The 16411-nt window shown below is 41.1% G+C and overlaps 1 protein-coding gene across 3 annotated transcripts; it reads left to right on the top strand.

Annotated features, from left to right (window-relative positions):
• Window positions 1–2035: 2035 nt before the first annotated feature.
• On the top strand, window positions 2036–16325 carry LOC146487559 (coadhesin-like). 3 transcript variants are annotated; one of them, XM_085129803.1, is made up of 11 exons: window positions 2036–2125; window positions 2483–2564; window positions 4317–4514; window positions 5812–5928; window positions 6377–6547; window positions 6660–6830; window positions 12755–12925; window positions 14576–14746; window positions 15139–15312; window positions 15494–15781; window positions 16187–16325. In XM_085129803.1, exons 2-11 carry the CDS (start codon window positions 2501–2503, stop codon window positions 16192–16194), a joined length of 1533 nt encoding a protein of 510 aa, XP_084985929.1. In that variant the 5' UTR covers window positions 2036–2125; window positions 2483–2500; the 3' UTR covers window positions 16195–16325. The 3 variants fall into 3 exon arrangements, with proteins under 3 accessions (XP_084985929.1, XP_084985943.1, XP_084985936.1); XM_085129810.1 differs by having other exon boundaries at window positions 2074–2125; window positions 2478–2564; XM_085129817.1 differs by lacking the exon at window positions 16187–16325 and having other exon boundaries at window positions 15555–15777.
• The last annotated feature ends 86 nt before the right edge of the window (window positions 16326–16411 follow it).

The following is a 16411-nucleotide window of genomic DNA, read 5'->3' as shown; positions in this document are numbered from 1 at the left end:
TTCAAGAGTCTTGCCCTTGGAAATAAGAAATGCTTCACTAGCTTTCCGAATGCCGTCTCTGTTGGAGTTAATGAGTTCTAGAGGAATGACGCGATGTCGTCTTTGCTGGATCAGCTTGTCACCAAAACGAAGACACAGTTCTGCGAGATCTCTTTCACAAGTCCGCCAAATACCCCGAAGTAAACGAATGCCAAATAAAACATTTCTGTCGTTTTGCCTTAAATACTGGTAAAGAAATTTGGTGCAATGTCTGATATAGTAGTAGAGCTGGGGACACACACACAATCCCGTGGAATACCCTCGACGCTGGTTCAGACTCATCCTCGGACACCTAGGGTGAGATAGTTGAGTAAGGAAGAAGTCGAAATGGGTACCTTTACAAGAACGAACTCATTCTTGTAGACTTACCCGTTTTGACTGTCTCCTGACTCCTGCCTCCCCCCTGGGTCTCCGAGGATGGTTCAGACTGGAAAAATGTTTTCTGTTTTTAGTCTTAGTACCTTCTTCAAAGTTCAAGGTTAATACAGCGGGCATTTTTATCAACGACCACAGACAGTACTTCCCTTACCTGGACATTTTATTATCCTTCATATCACTGCGGATTTCTCTTTTGGCACTGGTATTTAACCTGCGAAAAAAAGACAGAAGAAAATTGAACCAAACCGCCTGATAGATTCGGGAAAATCAAACGTCTTTCAACGCTAACCGGCTTTATGATATGTTCAAAATAAACCCAAAGGTAGCTCAGACATGTTGCGACTAGTGGGGGTAGTGTTACGCGTGCTATTATTTTAACATCTTAAAGGGGCAGCGTCACCTATTTTTAGTGTCACTATGAATAGCCAAAAAGTATTCGCTACAATGGATTCTTAAAATAATGGTTAACAATAAACCTACTAGAACACAGAAACTACTATTCATTATATTTGGCCAAGAGAGGATGAGCTCATCCTCTCTCGGTTTGGCTGCGGATGGCTAGGATGGAAGTGGATTGCACCTTGAAAAAATTGGCCAATTTTAGCAATTTTTTCAAGGCTTCCTGTGTATTCTAGAGAATCTAGAGAAGTCGCTAAAAATTGATTATAGTTTTGTTCTTCCTAGGAGAAAAACCTTGACAATTTCTTCCCGTTGTTGTAAAAGCAATTTCATCTCACAAAACAGGCTCTTTGCTAATATTTGAGCTGTTTTGACCAAAAAAAAGCAAAATCGTCATGACAGTGCCCATTTAAATATTACAGGTTCGAATAAACCTTTCTCAGGTGCAAATATGTCAAGGGAAACTTGCTCTTGTGCAATCGGCCTTAACATTGCTTACCTCAAGATATTTCTTCATTGGTGGCCATTATATCGTAGTGCTGTTCATGCTCGGCAACCGCCATGGAGTTGCTTCATTCCACATACAGTGGTAATAGCAACCTCCCCCGCCCCCCCGCCCCCCCGCCCCACGAGAGAGAGAGATAATTTAGGTGGCATTAAGAGGGGAGGTGGGAGGGGTTAGGATTCAGACGATTGTTGTGGAACCTTTTGATTGTGTTCATCATATCACCTCTCACGTTAATAAGTCGTCTGACAACAGGTTATTTTGATAACCAATTTACGTAGACACAAAGATATCTCCACACCAGTTATTTGGAAACCAAAGTGATTCTGACAGGCAATTCTAACAAGAAAAATCTGATAAATTTCGTTTTAAAATCGATTAGAATATTGCGATCTCCAAGCAACCGATTCAGTTTTCTGTGGTGACTGTGGTTTTTCACGGATGACAAAAGATAGCAATGAAATCAACTGGAAGTTTGTTATTTTCTCCTTTAGATTTAAATTTGCAAAATTTGATATGACAAACATCGACAAAAGCTAACAGTAATAATTAACTGGTCATGGTTTTTTAAAAGAATTCGCGACACTTTGTTTGCTGTTTCATTTAAGACTGCAGATACACGTCAGTCAGGCATCCAAGGTGATGAATAAAGCACAGTAAAATTGAAGACTAGGAAACTTACCTAACAAATAAGACAACTTGTTATTATTTTTTCAAAACATTGTCCGGAGGAATATTTTTCAGCTCGCAGATTTAATTATTACTGGAGAGGTGGAAACAAGGAGAAATTAAAGGATTTAAGACGTAAGTTATGAGTATAATTTCAGAATTCAACCTCATTGTGTCATTTGGCATTAAGGGCTTTCATTTTGTAGAAAAGGAAAACATTATTAACCTTTGATGTGTCCCTTTTTCATAGTGGCAAACTTCCTCGTAGTACTGTAAAGTTTTTTGTTTTGCAATTCTAAATAGAAATCGAAACACACAGATACTTAATCAGATACTGTTCAATTCTAATTTACAAAGGGAATCTTTCGATGGAGCAAAAGGAAACACGGTAACAGTACACACCTATCCATACTGATCCATACGTTTGTTGAATTAAGCAAGGATGATTTATTTTATTACGAACTCGTTGATAAAATGCTTTTTAAAGAACAGTTCCTTCTGGCGTCAGAGATGATGAGACTGTCATTGTTGTTCTGTGTAATTGCGGCAATGGTTTGTGCTTCCACTGGTTCAGGTGAGTAAAGCAGTATCTACACCAACATTACACAAAACAAACCTCATACTGGCCTCATCTGTGCGTACTACACACTCACTGCCAAATGGAACCTATTGTTTTATACATTTTTTATCTTTCTCATCCCGCACAAAATTAGAAATGTCTTCAAAAATAGTGTTGATTTGCGCGGAGATTGAGAAACGCAAATTTAGTTTTTATTACGCCATTCATGATCATTCCGCAATAGAGAACACCTATTGGCCAGTGCAAGGATATCAAGGCTTGTGATTGGCTAACAATCTGCAAACTTAATTTGCTAAGAAATACCACGAGAACTATTTGCGGCTCATGACATCATTCGTGAGTCTGTATGTTAATCACACTCTCTAAACCAACAAAATGTGAGCTTTTCTCTGACCATAACAGAGATGACAGTCATTCGATTTGATATCAATCAAATTATAGTATGATAAAATCGACTTAACTAGTCAGCGTCTTGCATTTATTTTCCGGCAATCATACCCTGACCAGCCCTAGGTATCTCGGTCTTTTCTACGATAAAATGAGCACGGGCGTGTCGGAATTTTAGCTCGATGGTTGTTGAGACCTCCTCAGGGGCACCCAACGACAGTTTTCTCTCAGACCCTTTGAAACGCTATTTTAGGCTATCTGGAGAGCCTTTAAAGCTCTGTAGGTTCATTTCAGGCCACGCTATAATATTTTTATCTGTTCGGTCATTCTAGGGCAACTTGAGTCTTTTCGAAATTACTAGAGCATCTTTGTCCATTTCCCGAAAACCTTAGGTCTTATTTCCTTTCCGAAATCTTAGCTGACCTTTTTTCGGCCCTCGAAATGATATTTTTATCAATCCGAAAACACTAGGCCTAAAGTTTTCCATATCACGAAAGTTCGAAGTGAAAATTCCCTTTAGAAAATTGTAGGGTATTAAGGGCCTTCCGAACAGATAATTAACCGAAACAATCCGTTGGGTGCCCCCTGCCTCCTCGCCACATCTCAAGTTTACTGCTACGTTTCATGGCAAATAAAGATGATGGTGATGATGTTGATGATGACAGAAATTAATCTGAGGGTTATTAAATAAGTAAACCCCTTTCCGGCCGGCTTGCTTGATAATGCCCTTGGCTGGAAGAGCTGGAAGAGAACAGGAGGAGGAGACGCATGGGAACTCACTATTACTCACACTAACTGCGACCGCTACATCCTCCCACGCTAAACTTTTGTTGTTGTTATCTTGGAATTCGGGGGAACCTTTTTCATACAACACCGAGTAATTTCTTACAGCCTCTTCGAGACGCTCGATCGGCAGTTGCTCCTGCCGCCATTTTGCAAATGGCAACGCATGAGTAACTAGAATGTACGCTGACAACTTACCACTGTTTTTCAGTTTCCTTTCCTTGCGCTTGTGCTGTATGTTTGCGTCGTCCCGGTTTACACGTACGACGCAACGACGCAAGCACAAGCACGTGCAAGCACAGGCACATGAGAATGGAAATCGCTCCATTCCCTTGTGCTTGCGCTTATGATTGCGTCGTTGCGTCGTACGTGCTAACTGGGACGACGCAAGCATAGCACAGGCACAAGCATTAAGGCGCTTATGCTCGCATCGCACCGGTTTAAACGTAGGTTTCTTTTCTTTTGCTTATGCTTGTGTTGTACGTGTAAACCAGGCTTAAGCATTCCCCAGTTTTTATTCCGTCACGTGACACAGTCGATTAACAGCAGACATGTGATTTGCTCCATTTCATGCAGTTGATGAATGGGAAGCAATGGGGTGTTTTTACGACCATGACCATTCAGCTCTTCCTAAACATTTCTACACCCCGACTGGTCTGGATGTCAATGAACTTTGGCCAAACTTAAAACCACTGGCGCAGGCGTGTAGCGGAGAGGCAAAAAGGAGAAACTTCACGTGTTTTGGAATACAGTATCACCAAGAATGCTGGGGAGGTAAGGGAGAAATGGACGCAAAATCCAAGCAAAATATTGAGAGGTTTCAAGAGAAAATAATAAGGATCCGTTTATTTTCTCTTGGAGGTCAACATACGAAAACACACGTACCAACTGACGGTGTTTTCCTATGTTAATACTGAACCCACCCTGTCCATCGTCAAAGACATTTTGCAGAAGAGTTCACAATTCTTGCAAGGAGGAAAGCACTGCGCCAAAGACAATGTATCCAAGAAATCTAATGATCTAACGACAAATGATTTCAACAAAATTCAATATTCTAACAAATTATATATTGTAGACCTTCGATACAAGATAAAAGATTATTTTTCTGAGATCTGAGGGAGTAACTGAGCTACACAGCGTACAATCCTATATTTATCTTTAAATACCTGTCAACCGGTTCCCTGGAAAAAGTTTCAGAGGAATATGTGAAAATCGAAGGCATAAAAAGTGTTAAATTATTAGCCTACCTGCATCAAATTTTGTCAAAGATGCTTAGCGCGTTAGTTTAAGATTTATGATTTCTCAAGTTTTATGGAAATTACTCGATATCGGATTTCGGTGTTAATGTGTTAAGAGCTTAGAGTTTGACCACCTGCTCAAAAGCAACGAATCATCGCTTTAAATACCCTTGCAATAACCTCTAATGTTTTAAGGAACCATTTCTGGAAAGAACCAATTGTCTCGACTAAAACACGTAGTGACTCTGGAATGAAATTAAACTTTTTATAAAAGCATGTAGAGCAAGAGGAATTTTCTTTAGGAAGATTGGTTGACTGGAGCGAAGTCTTCGGCGGCCGAAGCCCTCCTTAGCTAAGATGTATCCTAAATCTTGTTATATGACAATAGACTATTCTTATCCTAAGAATTGTTTCCGAACAATAGTCTATTGTTACAATGACAATAGACTATTGTTATAATGACAATAGAATATTGTTACAATGACAATAGACTATTGTTCAGAAACAATACTTAAAATACATCTTAACTTAGGACGACTCTTTGAATCTGGCCCGTAAAAATAAAGCACACATCACCTCTCTCTACCAAAGGGCGTATGAGTAAACGGATAGGGAAAACAAACAGGACAAAATATTGGAGTGACCGTGTGGAGAATAGTCGGCTCAGTATTGTATCTTGGGGGGGGAGGGGGAGGAGGTAGGGGTAGAAATACATCTAATCATTTTATGCAACAGGACCGCCCGAGTCATTCTATCTGTTTAATGAAATACCAAAAAGAGACAATTATTTATTTTTATTTTAATATAAGTTATATTAATATTTACTCACGCAGGAGTTAACGCCTCACAGACATACGACATATCTGGTAAATCTCGCAACTGTAAGGTTGGAGTGGACGGCTATGGCGTCGGCAAACTTTACACCACCTTCGTTTATAAACTAAAGCCGGGTAGGTGCAACGAATAATGCTATTTCCTCAGTCTCAGGCCACGGGCTGGGACGAAAACGATTAGGCTACTTAGATTTAAAGCATGGCACACTTCGTAATGAATGTATTCGACTCTTTACTTGAAACGTCTACTCATGAATAGTACGAGATTTTACTTTCCGTCTCAGAAAGGTACACTTGCCTCTCGAAAAACAACAACAACAACAACAACAACAAAAAACAATGCTTTGAAAGACGGTAGAGCCTCGTAACGTATTTTGACACACTTTGACTAAAAGTGACATAATCCACACCAGAGTGAACAGCTTCCAGTTTTTATAAAATGACATCATAATATCATACTTCGGCTCCTCCGGGATGCGTCGAACAACTTCATTCCATATTTCTTGATCTTTCATCACTGTCATCAGATCCTTGATTACGATCCCTGTTTGTTCACTTTCTTCAGTGGACGGAAACTGGACTTCCTGGTCTGATTGGGGTCCCTATTCACAAAGCTGTGGTAACGGACTTCAAAAGCGCACACGTAACTGTACAAATCCAGCACCTGCCAATAGTGGGACACCTTGCAATGGCGTGGCAAAGGAAACCAAGATGTGTAATATAAAGCTATGCCCAGGTTTGTTTTAGGAAAATATTACAGCAGCACTTGTAATTGTGGCTGAATCGTGGCCCATCAATTTGTTATGATTTTTTAAATTGGTTATATGGTTCTTATTTGTATTCTCCAGTGGATGGGAACTGGTCTCCCTGGTCTGAGTGGTTGACCTGTTCACAGACTTGTGGTCGAGGATCTCAAATGCGCATGCGTAACTGTACAGATCCAGCACCTGCAAACGGTGGAAACCCCTGTGACGGTGTAACCGTGGAAACCAAGGAATGCAGTTTAAAGTTATGTCCAGGTTTGTCATAAATCACATTTTCGGTTAAGAGAGTTGGCTATACCTAGAAATCCAAAATCAATTTCAACAAAAATGCTGTCTAATTATATACTTATAGTACTTAAAGTTCTGAAGCTAGCTTGACGCTTGAGATCCTTTTCTTTTCGTTTACGTTTATAAGCTGATCAAACAAAACTAATTTATACAAGAAAAGGTTTTCCCTCAGACTTATTCACTTCTGCCAGCTTTGTACTAAATGGTTGTAAGTACTATTCGTACTTCATCTCGTTCCCAGATCTCCCACGCTCACATTTCGACATTCCCGAACCGACTACTGAGATCGGGGTACGAGATTAATTCGTACTATTCGACAATTTCAAAATCTCAGTGCTTACTTTCGGAATCTTTAATGTATTGTCAAGCTTGTTGGCACGATATTGGTTTTTTAGGTCGGCGTTTTAAAAAAGAAAAAGAAAACATCATGTTTATTGTACTAGTCCGGAAGATAAGCGTAACATTGTTCAAATACGTGATACAAGTACCAAATTTCGCATATTTAATCCTTTTTAGGTAGGAAATAATAAGCGATAAGGATCCACTTATGAACTTAACTTATTCACTTGTTATTTACGGTTAATAAGTTCTCATATGTTTCCTATAAGGCACCACAGGACACCCAATTCAAAGGGAGATGATTTTTTTCTAAAAAAAGAGCCATCCAAGCTATGTTTTCCTGTAGTTTTTTTATTTTAAAACTTTTCCCCATAATTTCGCATGTAACTACAACCAATTACACGTATTTTGAGTCTGCAAAGTCGTATTTATAAAACAACAGGGCACCTAACCCGTGATAAAACAATAACTGAAGAGCCATTAAAATACACTGTTACTTTTTGTAGGTAATATTTTGATCGCAATCTCGCTTACGGCACATTCGCCTCAAAGTGTCTACAATCTTTTTTGAAAACACACCGTCACGCTGTCTCACTTAAATTTTGCCTGTTCATTAAAGAAATAAACGAGCCATTTACGCTATATTGCCCTATGATATTTGAAGGTAATTTTTTTTTCACCTCAGTCTAAGCTACTGTTCTATTCGGTTTTTTAAGAAAAAAAGTGTGTTTCTCTTAAAGTTTGGTTTACTCTTGATAGCAACTGCCATTAAATGTACACAGTGCTGTACAGGGAAGGTTTGCCCTTGTACATTTACAAAGTCCCCGGCATGCCTGCTTGCAGCTGCATCTGATCAGTTCACTGCATGCTTTGGAGGCTTCAGGGAGTGATGTCCAGTGCGGTACCCATCTGTCTGAAGATTTAAGCCAGCCCCAATCAGATGCAGTGGGAAGTTCCTGGATGGAGTCAAGTGAACGACCCCAGACATGACCAGCTTGAAATGCTGCTCTCCTTACATGTTGCGCCAGGGCCGCTTGGATTGGCGGAATACTCTCTATGCTTCTGGTGCCTTGAGAAAGCATTGACTGTGGCGATGATAAAGTGCGAAAAACTTCGGTCGCCTCGGGATAGCACTTCCATGCTTGAAATGCGGTCTTCTTACCCTTTCCAGAAAAAAAATGATACCGTATCACATCCGGTAAGGGCATGAAAGAACGGTAGCCCCTTGCATTGCTGTTCGGTAAGAGAACTGGCTATCTTGTGGATTGGCAGGTAGCGCATGTGCTTACCGACGCCAAAGGCAACCCACAGCTCATCTAATTCCAACTTGCCCTCAAGTGCGATCGCCAATACAACCATGTCTGTATCAACGGTTAGTACCAGAATCTTCTTCATACCATTCTCAGCGGCATGCTTTACATGAATGAATATACGAGTATCTGCTTCCTCGAGATTACAAGGTGCCAGGCCCGTCTTGTCTATTGTGGTGGAACTGATTACATCCACATCCGCCGTGCTTAATACCACTACATCACTTGCTTCGAGAGATTGAACGCTTGCTGCGAGATACTGGAATAACTCCTTCTTGTTGTCATCGAGCCTCAAAAACGACTTCCAGTTTAAAGGAATCGCTGCATTGTCGCACACACGTGTGCGAGCTCCTGTGCCTCTGGCCTCTCGAGTGCCTCGCTTGAGACTGTTCTCCAGGTAGCGATCCCACACCAAATCGATTCTCTTTACATTCTGTGCACGGTAACTGATGACGTAAGGGATAAAAACAGTTTCTGCATACTCCTTAAAGGTTTTGCACTTACCACGCGACGGCATATTTACAATAGCCGCACCATCTAGAACAACAACACCAACCGAAGGACGCTCCAATGTTGTGTTAACTTCCACGCATGCGATAAGCTCCGATTTTTGTCCTGTTCGCATCTTGCCATTAAAAGAAAGTGCAGGTGGACTTGAACTGTTTTCGTGTTTGAAGAATTCCTCGAGATTTCCCTACCTTGCTTGGCAAGCAATATACAGCCTAGAAAAGAGGCGACAGTCACTCTTGAGATTGGCAAGTACATTACTGGTCTTACTTGATGGTCGTTTCTCTTGTGTACCAAACAAAGGTAAGTTGCAAAGTCGTATTGTGTCAGTGATTGCTTTGGACCGCTTAGTAAGTCGCTCCTCAACATACGTGTCATACATTGACTTGGCTGCATGCTGAAACAGCTTCCACGACAGATTTAGAAACGATTTCTTTAGTGTCCAGTATTAGGAGATCGGTACTTTCTTCTCTGAAAGGGTTTCCCATCTCGTCAATTACTTCAATCAGGTTTTGAACGTCTTTGGCAAAGGCTTTCTGAACAGATGATACTTGTTCGTGGTGACACGTGTTAGCAGGTTTCCGTACTTCACATGCACTTTCGAATTCATTCACTGCTCTTGCTATTTCTGGTCCTGCTACCATCCAGCACCGAAGGGCTGCAGAACTTTCTGTTAGTCCAACTGCCCCACCATCCCCTTTACTCATCTCGTTCTCCCGCTCGTGGTTGTGGTCTAGAGCAATCTTGGAAAATAGGTGCTGAGATTTCTGAACAACGAACTTTCCTTGTTCGAACTCGGCGAATACTGATGGGTGCCTCTCCTTCAAGTTGACCAAATCTCTGATGTGGATGGGTAGCCATCTCGCATAATGTATTTGATTGAGAGCAAACATCCACGGAACAAGCTGTGCAAGAATCTCTACGTACATGGAAAAGTTGCCTTCTCTAGACCTGACGAACTCGAGAAGTAACAGTTCCAATTCAAGTGCTGTTGACCAGAAAAGAACATGGGGATGTGCCGCACACTGCTTCTGCATCAGTCCAGGTATTAAAATCATCTGGTTCCCTGATGGTCTCGATACTAGCCATGTAAGCCCTTCGCTGTAAGATGTAAAGTGCGCATGCACTCACTTGATGTGCATAGCGAGATCTGGTCATGTGCACCGCCTTAAGTATAGCATCTGCCCTTCCACGGGATGTGATGTCTGCCTGGACCAATGCGCTGTCCCACCCACTGTTGGTTAACCAATGTCCGACCATCTTCAGTGAGGCCTTCTCAATGCGAAGCCCACTCATCATCACTACATAGCTGCTCTCCCCGTACGTTTCTGCCCTTTCCCACTGGATCTGTTTTGGGAGAGCGTAAATAGGTTGGTCCATCCCAATGACTGGCGTCTGTCCCGGATTAATGTATGCGACCGCCTCCTGTACTAATTTCATAGAATGTTGGATCATTGCTTTACTGTGTGCGTTGTCTTCAAATAGGGGTAAAAGCGATGTGATAGCAGTAGGTGAGAGAGGAGCGGTTTGCAAAGAAGCAAAGTGAGCAGACCACGACAGATATTCTCTCTCCTCTATCTTTTCCTTCTCCAGCAGTTCCTCGACCTTGGTGAGCCACTGGTATTCGCTTTTCATATTTTCAGTGACGTCATCTGACTGTGGTTTGTTAGTATTACATCCTGCTGGAACAAAATAATCTTTCTTTGATTCTCGTTCCCCATAAGGCTGAATAGCAGGGTATGCTTCGGGTACATTACACACTGTTTTCCGTTTTGGAAGGTCAGGATTTATAAGAACTCGATTTCTGTCAGTCATTAGTAGGGTGCTCGGTAAGAGAAATTGCGGTTCCGTGAAATGAGTCCTTTGCTGTGCGTGAACTCGGATTATGGTCAATGTTGCGGTCTTTAAAAGAAAAGAAGCGAATATTGACTTGTTGCAATCAATAAAAATTTACAAATCGTCTCTTCTCAGACATTTCACCCATCCAAGTTGCCGCTTTTCTATTATGTGTTGATTTCCAAAATTAATTATCATGTGCTCCTTACCCAATTCATCACAAAAGAAACATCGCTCTGTGCCATCTTTTGTCGAAGGCTTGGATGTTTCCCCATGGCCAAAGGATGTACGTCTAGTTTTGACCGGACTTGGTTGTTCCGAAGTCTCCTCGTCCGATTCCTTGGCCTCAGCATGCTTCCTTTTCTGAGCTCTGGTCAGCTTCGCACTGCTGCATTTATTAAAGCATGTCTTGTGCCAAGAATCTTTGTTAACTCTAAGGTTTTCTTCAATTCCTCTCCCATCGTCGAGAAGAGACAAAGGCACTTGAATTGGATATTCGCCAGCTTCTTTAAACTTTGGAAGATTTTCGGCCAAACTTTTGTATCCAGATCCACGATCTTTTCTTTTATCATACACTGGAGAAACAAGCTTTTCAGTTGTATTTTCAAGCTGGCACAAAACACACAAATCCCAGTTAATAGAAAACCTCGTGCGATCCATATTCCACCTTAAAACAGCCTGTTTGTACGTGCAAAATCAGTCAGGCGTTCCTTGCTCACACCAACAAAATCCGTCAGGCGTTCCTTGCCGCCTTTCAAACGATTTTTATAATTTATCATTTTAAACGGGCTAAAAAAGACTGTTTGAAGTTAATTGAGCAAAGTCTAATTCTTAAGTTTATATTTAGGCATTTTGGGCGTATTTTCATTAGTTTTTTGGTAAAGATATTGCTTTTTATGAGCCCGCTTTACTGAGCCGCTGACCGCCGCTTGAACACATCTTAAAAGACATGCTTATGATTAGGATCCAGATAAAGTCTCAACGGAATGTTAATCTACAAGATAAAAGGAACTTATTCCGAAAATTTCACACTTGTATCACTAATTTGAACAATTCCGCTATTTTTTGTCGCTAATCTTCCGGACTATACTATTTTACAATGTGGAAACCCCAGTGCGTATTTTCCGAACTTTTTTTCTATTGTTAAGTGTGTGTGGCCCACATTTGTATTATAATTTAGTAGACCCAGAAAAATGTGTGTTTAGGTCGGCGTGTCAAAACAGCAAAGAAAATCATGTTATCATTTGTTCTTCGCCATAGTTTAAACCACACCTATGTAAAAATAAGCGGGTTATTTTTATACTTTGCGAGACAGGAATTCGATGCTTTGCCTGCTTTCTCCCTGAGGAACGTGATGTGGCAGCGCGTGATTCGTGGAGCGGGCAGGTTCAAAGTACGAAACTTGATAGGGCATGGGTTTTGTTGCATTTTATTTGAGCTGGCTCTGTTGCTGGTTTCATATAGAACTGCTACACCGTGCTGACGATTTCCAATAAGAACGAAACAGCTGTCCACGGTTGCAGCCCTGTTTTGTCGGTTTTTTTTCGGGTTGTTGTCTCGCAAAGTCAACTTTTTCACGTAGTATCAGCCTTGCAGTTTGTGTTACAGTTTATTTTTGGCTGATTAGCCCTCTTGTAGATCCTACGTCAACTAGCAGATTATCGTTCGCGGTCCTTTGCAGTTATCACTTTCGCGTTTATTTTTATACACCCTCGTGGATATGTGATTTATTCCCATCAGGTCGCGCCCTCGGTAAAAACAACAACAGCAACAACAACAACAACAACAAACAAAACACTTATCTCCTCGTTGCCTAAAAGTATCCCTTACTTACCTAATTGCCAGTAGGTGCGAAAGCTTTAGTCCTTCAATGACTTAGCATAACACATGCTCCTTCAGTTGATGGCCATTGGAGTTCTTGGACGACATGGGGCGCATGCTCAGTGAGTTGTAACGGTGCTGTCCAGAGAAAAGTGCGCAGCTGTAACAACCCCTCACCTCAGCACGGTGGGAAGAACTGTTCTGATGTAGCCATGGTAACAAGGAGCTGCAATACCAGACCTTGTCCAGGTAATCATGCAATTGAGAAGTGTGATATGATACTTCATTAGTCTTAAGTAAGAGTTCCGGGATTTTTCAGTTTTAATACGAGGGCGTAAAAAAACAAAACAAAAAAAGTAAAGAAGGTGCTAGTCCTGGCCAGACCTGAGTGGCTGATGTGAACTGATATTCTACTGACGACTCATCTTTGGGAAGCCAGGGGCAGATCATGGGGACGAGAAAAATGTCAAAACGGGTGGGAAAGCATTCGGCGAAGCCGAAACCGAGGAAGGAAAAGTAAGGCCCTTCCTTGTGCTCGCTACTTTTTTTCGAAATTTTAAATTTTCATTCACCTATTTTTTTTTCGTGACACAATAACGGATCTCGCTTATATAGCCAAATAATTGACTAGAATCTCTGTTCCGACGTTTTAAGGGCAGGTTTTTTCGGCCCGAAAGAAAATGTTCTCATTTAAAAACTCCATTGATCTAGCAGCCTGCATGGGAGGGCTTTCGTTTCAGTGGCAGGTGAAACAAAAGCCTGAAAAGACTTCTGCTCTCACAGGCTATCAATCCGGCTAGCTCGTTAAGACGGTAGCAATCTTTCATAAGACGACATAAAGAAATATATAAATCCCGTCGCATTAAGGACCAACTGTTTATGGCCGTCGGTTGTGTTAAGGTGGTTCTCAACGGTTTCCAAAAAAGTTACGTCTTGACATAATTTTAATTTCGATGATAAAAATTGGGGGTCCCCAGGCTCGTTGTTGGGTAAAAATCACTTAAAGCTGAATTTAGTGCTATTATTATTATTATTATTATTATTATTATTATTATTATTGCTATAGTAACCTGTAAAGTAAAGATAACAACTGTCTTTAGTTTCTTTGGTTTCGCCTACAGGCAAAGGAAACTGGCGCGTAGGCAGGGAGGTCACAACAGCTGGACCCATTAAGATACAAAAAATATAGACATATAGAGGATGCGAACCATGTTGCACTTAACGGATATAAATTTCCATGTGCGAGGATTATCAGGCTCGTTTAGATTCTAAAGGGAATTTATAATCTCGTACCCAGATCTCCCACGGTCAGGCTCACATTTCGACATTCCCGAACCGACGACTGAGATCGGGGAACGAGATTAGGGAATTTATATAGTATCCATAGACTTTGTCTCTGAAGGCTTTCAGTGGAAGGAAACTGTCCCTGATGGAAGATGGCAGAGCGTTCCAAACCCTGCATGAATGAGTCAAGAATGAACGTGGAAATGTTAGAGTCTTACATTTCTTTGGGACAAGAGTAGTGATGTCTTGATTATGGGATGATCTTGTTACTCTACCTGGCGACTGGTAGGATGCCTCTCTCGATGTCGATTAACTGAAACCGTTGACGGCCTTGTAGAAAAAACACCAAGTCCACTTGTTAAATAATAATTAGGCATTTCTTTTATACCGTTGTTATTGTATTAATTAATAAAGAGTTGTAGTAATTGATCCATCAGAGTTTAAGGGCTGAAAAGTGATGGAAACCGGTGCCAGAAAAAATTTGAATACCGTCTATTTTATCACTCGTCAGGCCTTTCGCCTCATTCATCAGCATCAGTTATCACAGGTTGAACTGTTTAGACAATAAGGACTCAGGCAAATCTGAACACTTTTCAATTCTCTTTACCTATGCAGTTAATGGTCAATGGAATTGTTGGACGACCTGGAGCGCATGCTCAGTGACTTGTAAAGGTGGTGTCCAGAGACAAGTGCGCAGCTGTAACAACCCCCCACCTCAGCACGGTGGCAAGAACTGTTCTGGTGAATCCATGGTAACGAGGAGTTGCAACGTCAAACCTTGTCCAGGTAGTTACATGCTTATTGCGACGCGATTTCCTTCGCATGCAATCGGAAAGGACATTTTCCCCTTTCTTTTTTTGCATGTCGTTTAAACTTCGTCGATGATGAAGGTCGATAATGTTTTGTTTACAGCCTGCCAACAGTATAATTACTTTGACCTTTACATATGCTTGACGCTTATTTGCGTTCGCCCTGATTTATAACTATTTCAAATAATTTATGCTTGAAGTTAATTCATGCTTGCTTGATACATGTTTGAAATGAATCTATGCTTGTAATGTGTGGTTGTTGTTTATGCCGATTTTAATTTATGCGTGATGTTACTTATGCTTGCCAATAATGTATTTTAAAGTCTTGACATGTTAATAATTTACACTATACCCTTAATATTTATTCAGTAAATGGTGGCTGGAACTCTTGGAACAGCTGGAGCAGTTGTGGTAAGAGTTGCGGTGGTGGAAACCAGTTCAGGTCGCGAAAGTGCATCCACCCCTCCCCACAAAATAATGGAAAGCCGTGTGTTGGACGGGACGTGGACAACAGAACATGCAATACAAACCCGTGTCCTTCTGGTACGTTAAATATCTTAACATCTATTTTAGAGTTGTTATTATGATACGTAAACTTCAGGACGGACACCTCCAGTGGTGATAGCAATGTGTGACAGGGATTTGGGGAGAGGTTATGCTCCGTGACTAAGCGAGAGATGCTCATAAACTTTTGACAAGTCAATTTGTCTCTTTGTTGTAACAGGAAGAAAAAGGTTGTTGTGCGAAAAACGCATGGGAGTAATGTTATCTTGTCATCTGTTCAGACGGATCCGGATTCATTGGGCACACTACGGTTACATCAGTGGTGAGCATGCGTGTGGAATCATGCACGACAACACGTGCTCCGCTGTTAATGCCTTGAACGTGGTGAGAGACTGGTGCGAGGGAAAGTCTTGGTGTGTTATAAAACCCTGGAACGTGTTCTTTGAGGCTCCGTGTGGTGGAAACAGAAGATACTTGAAATTTTACTACTCCTGCTACAGAAGTACAGGTAAAGAGATTGCCACGGCTCAGGAACTACTCTAAGGAACATGCCACACAGTCTTTTACATTCTCTACACAATTTGACTGCAAACGCGGAGATTTAGAAGACGTTAGTTTACTGAAGAATAAGTCAAACTTGTCTCAGAACTGATTAAGAGGGAATACGTTAGTATTATCGCGTTCCGTCGGTCACTATATATAGGTAGGTTCGCTGTTGCTTGTTTTTTTGCTGAGAACTGGCTATTCAGTTTTCGTCTCTCCACGAAAACCATCCTTTCTAAGTTACATTCGGATCTGGGACGAGGTTTGCTAGAAGTCAACGACTTTTATTAATAATGGTTATACCGTATTTCCCTGTATGTGTTGAGATTTCACTTCACCTAACGGTTTATTGTTTGTTTGTTTTTTCTAGTTGCTTGAGGACTTTGAAAATTGCGGGATCTCTCAATTGTCCATTTCTTTCTTCTTCTTCTTCTTTCAAGAAGCAAGATGTCGGGATCTGGTAAAAATGTCATGGTTTCGAAAACAGAAATAAATGTTTGGAGATTGAAGCGAGGTTATCTTATACATACCTGTACCTGGTTCAAGACTCCTCAATGAGTAGCTACTAAACAGATTATCGTATAGTACGTAAAAA

This window comes from Pavona decussata, unplaced genomic scaffold, assembly GCF_977016875.1.
Source record: "Pavona decussata unplaced genomic scaffold, jaPavDecu1.1 SCAFFOLD_14, whole genome shotgun sequence".
Classification (NCBI taxonomy): domain Eukaryota; kingdom Metazoa; phylum Cnidaria; class Anthozoa; order Scleractinia; family Agariciidae; genus Pavona; species Pavona decussata.
Note: the sequence above shows the minus strand (reverse complement) of the source record. Positions and strands in the feature narration are given on the sequence as shown.

Coding starts and splice junctions, on each gene's coding strand:
- LOC146487559 (XM_085129803.1), top strand. CDS start 2,501: ATGATGAGACTGTCATTGTTGTTCTGTGTAATTGCGGCAATGGTTTGT. Junction 4,515..5,811: donor TCACCAAGAATGCTGGGGAG/GTAAGGGAGAAA, acceptor TTACTCACGCAG/GAGTTAACGCCTCACAGACA. Junction 6,548..6,659: donor TAATATAAAGCTATGCCCAG/GTTTGTTTTAGG, acceptor TGTATTCTCCAG/TGGATGGGAACTGGTCTCCC.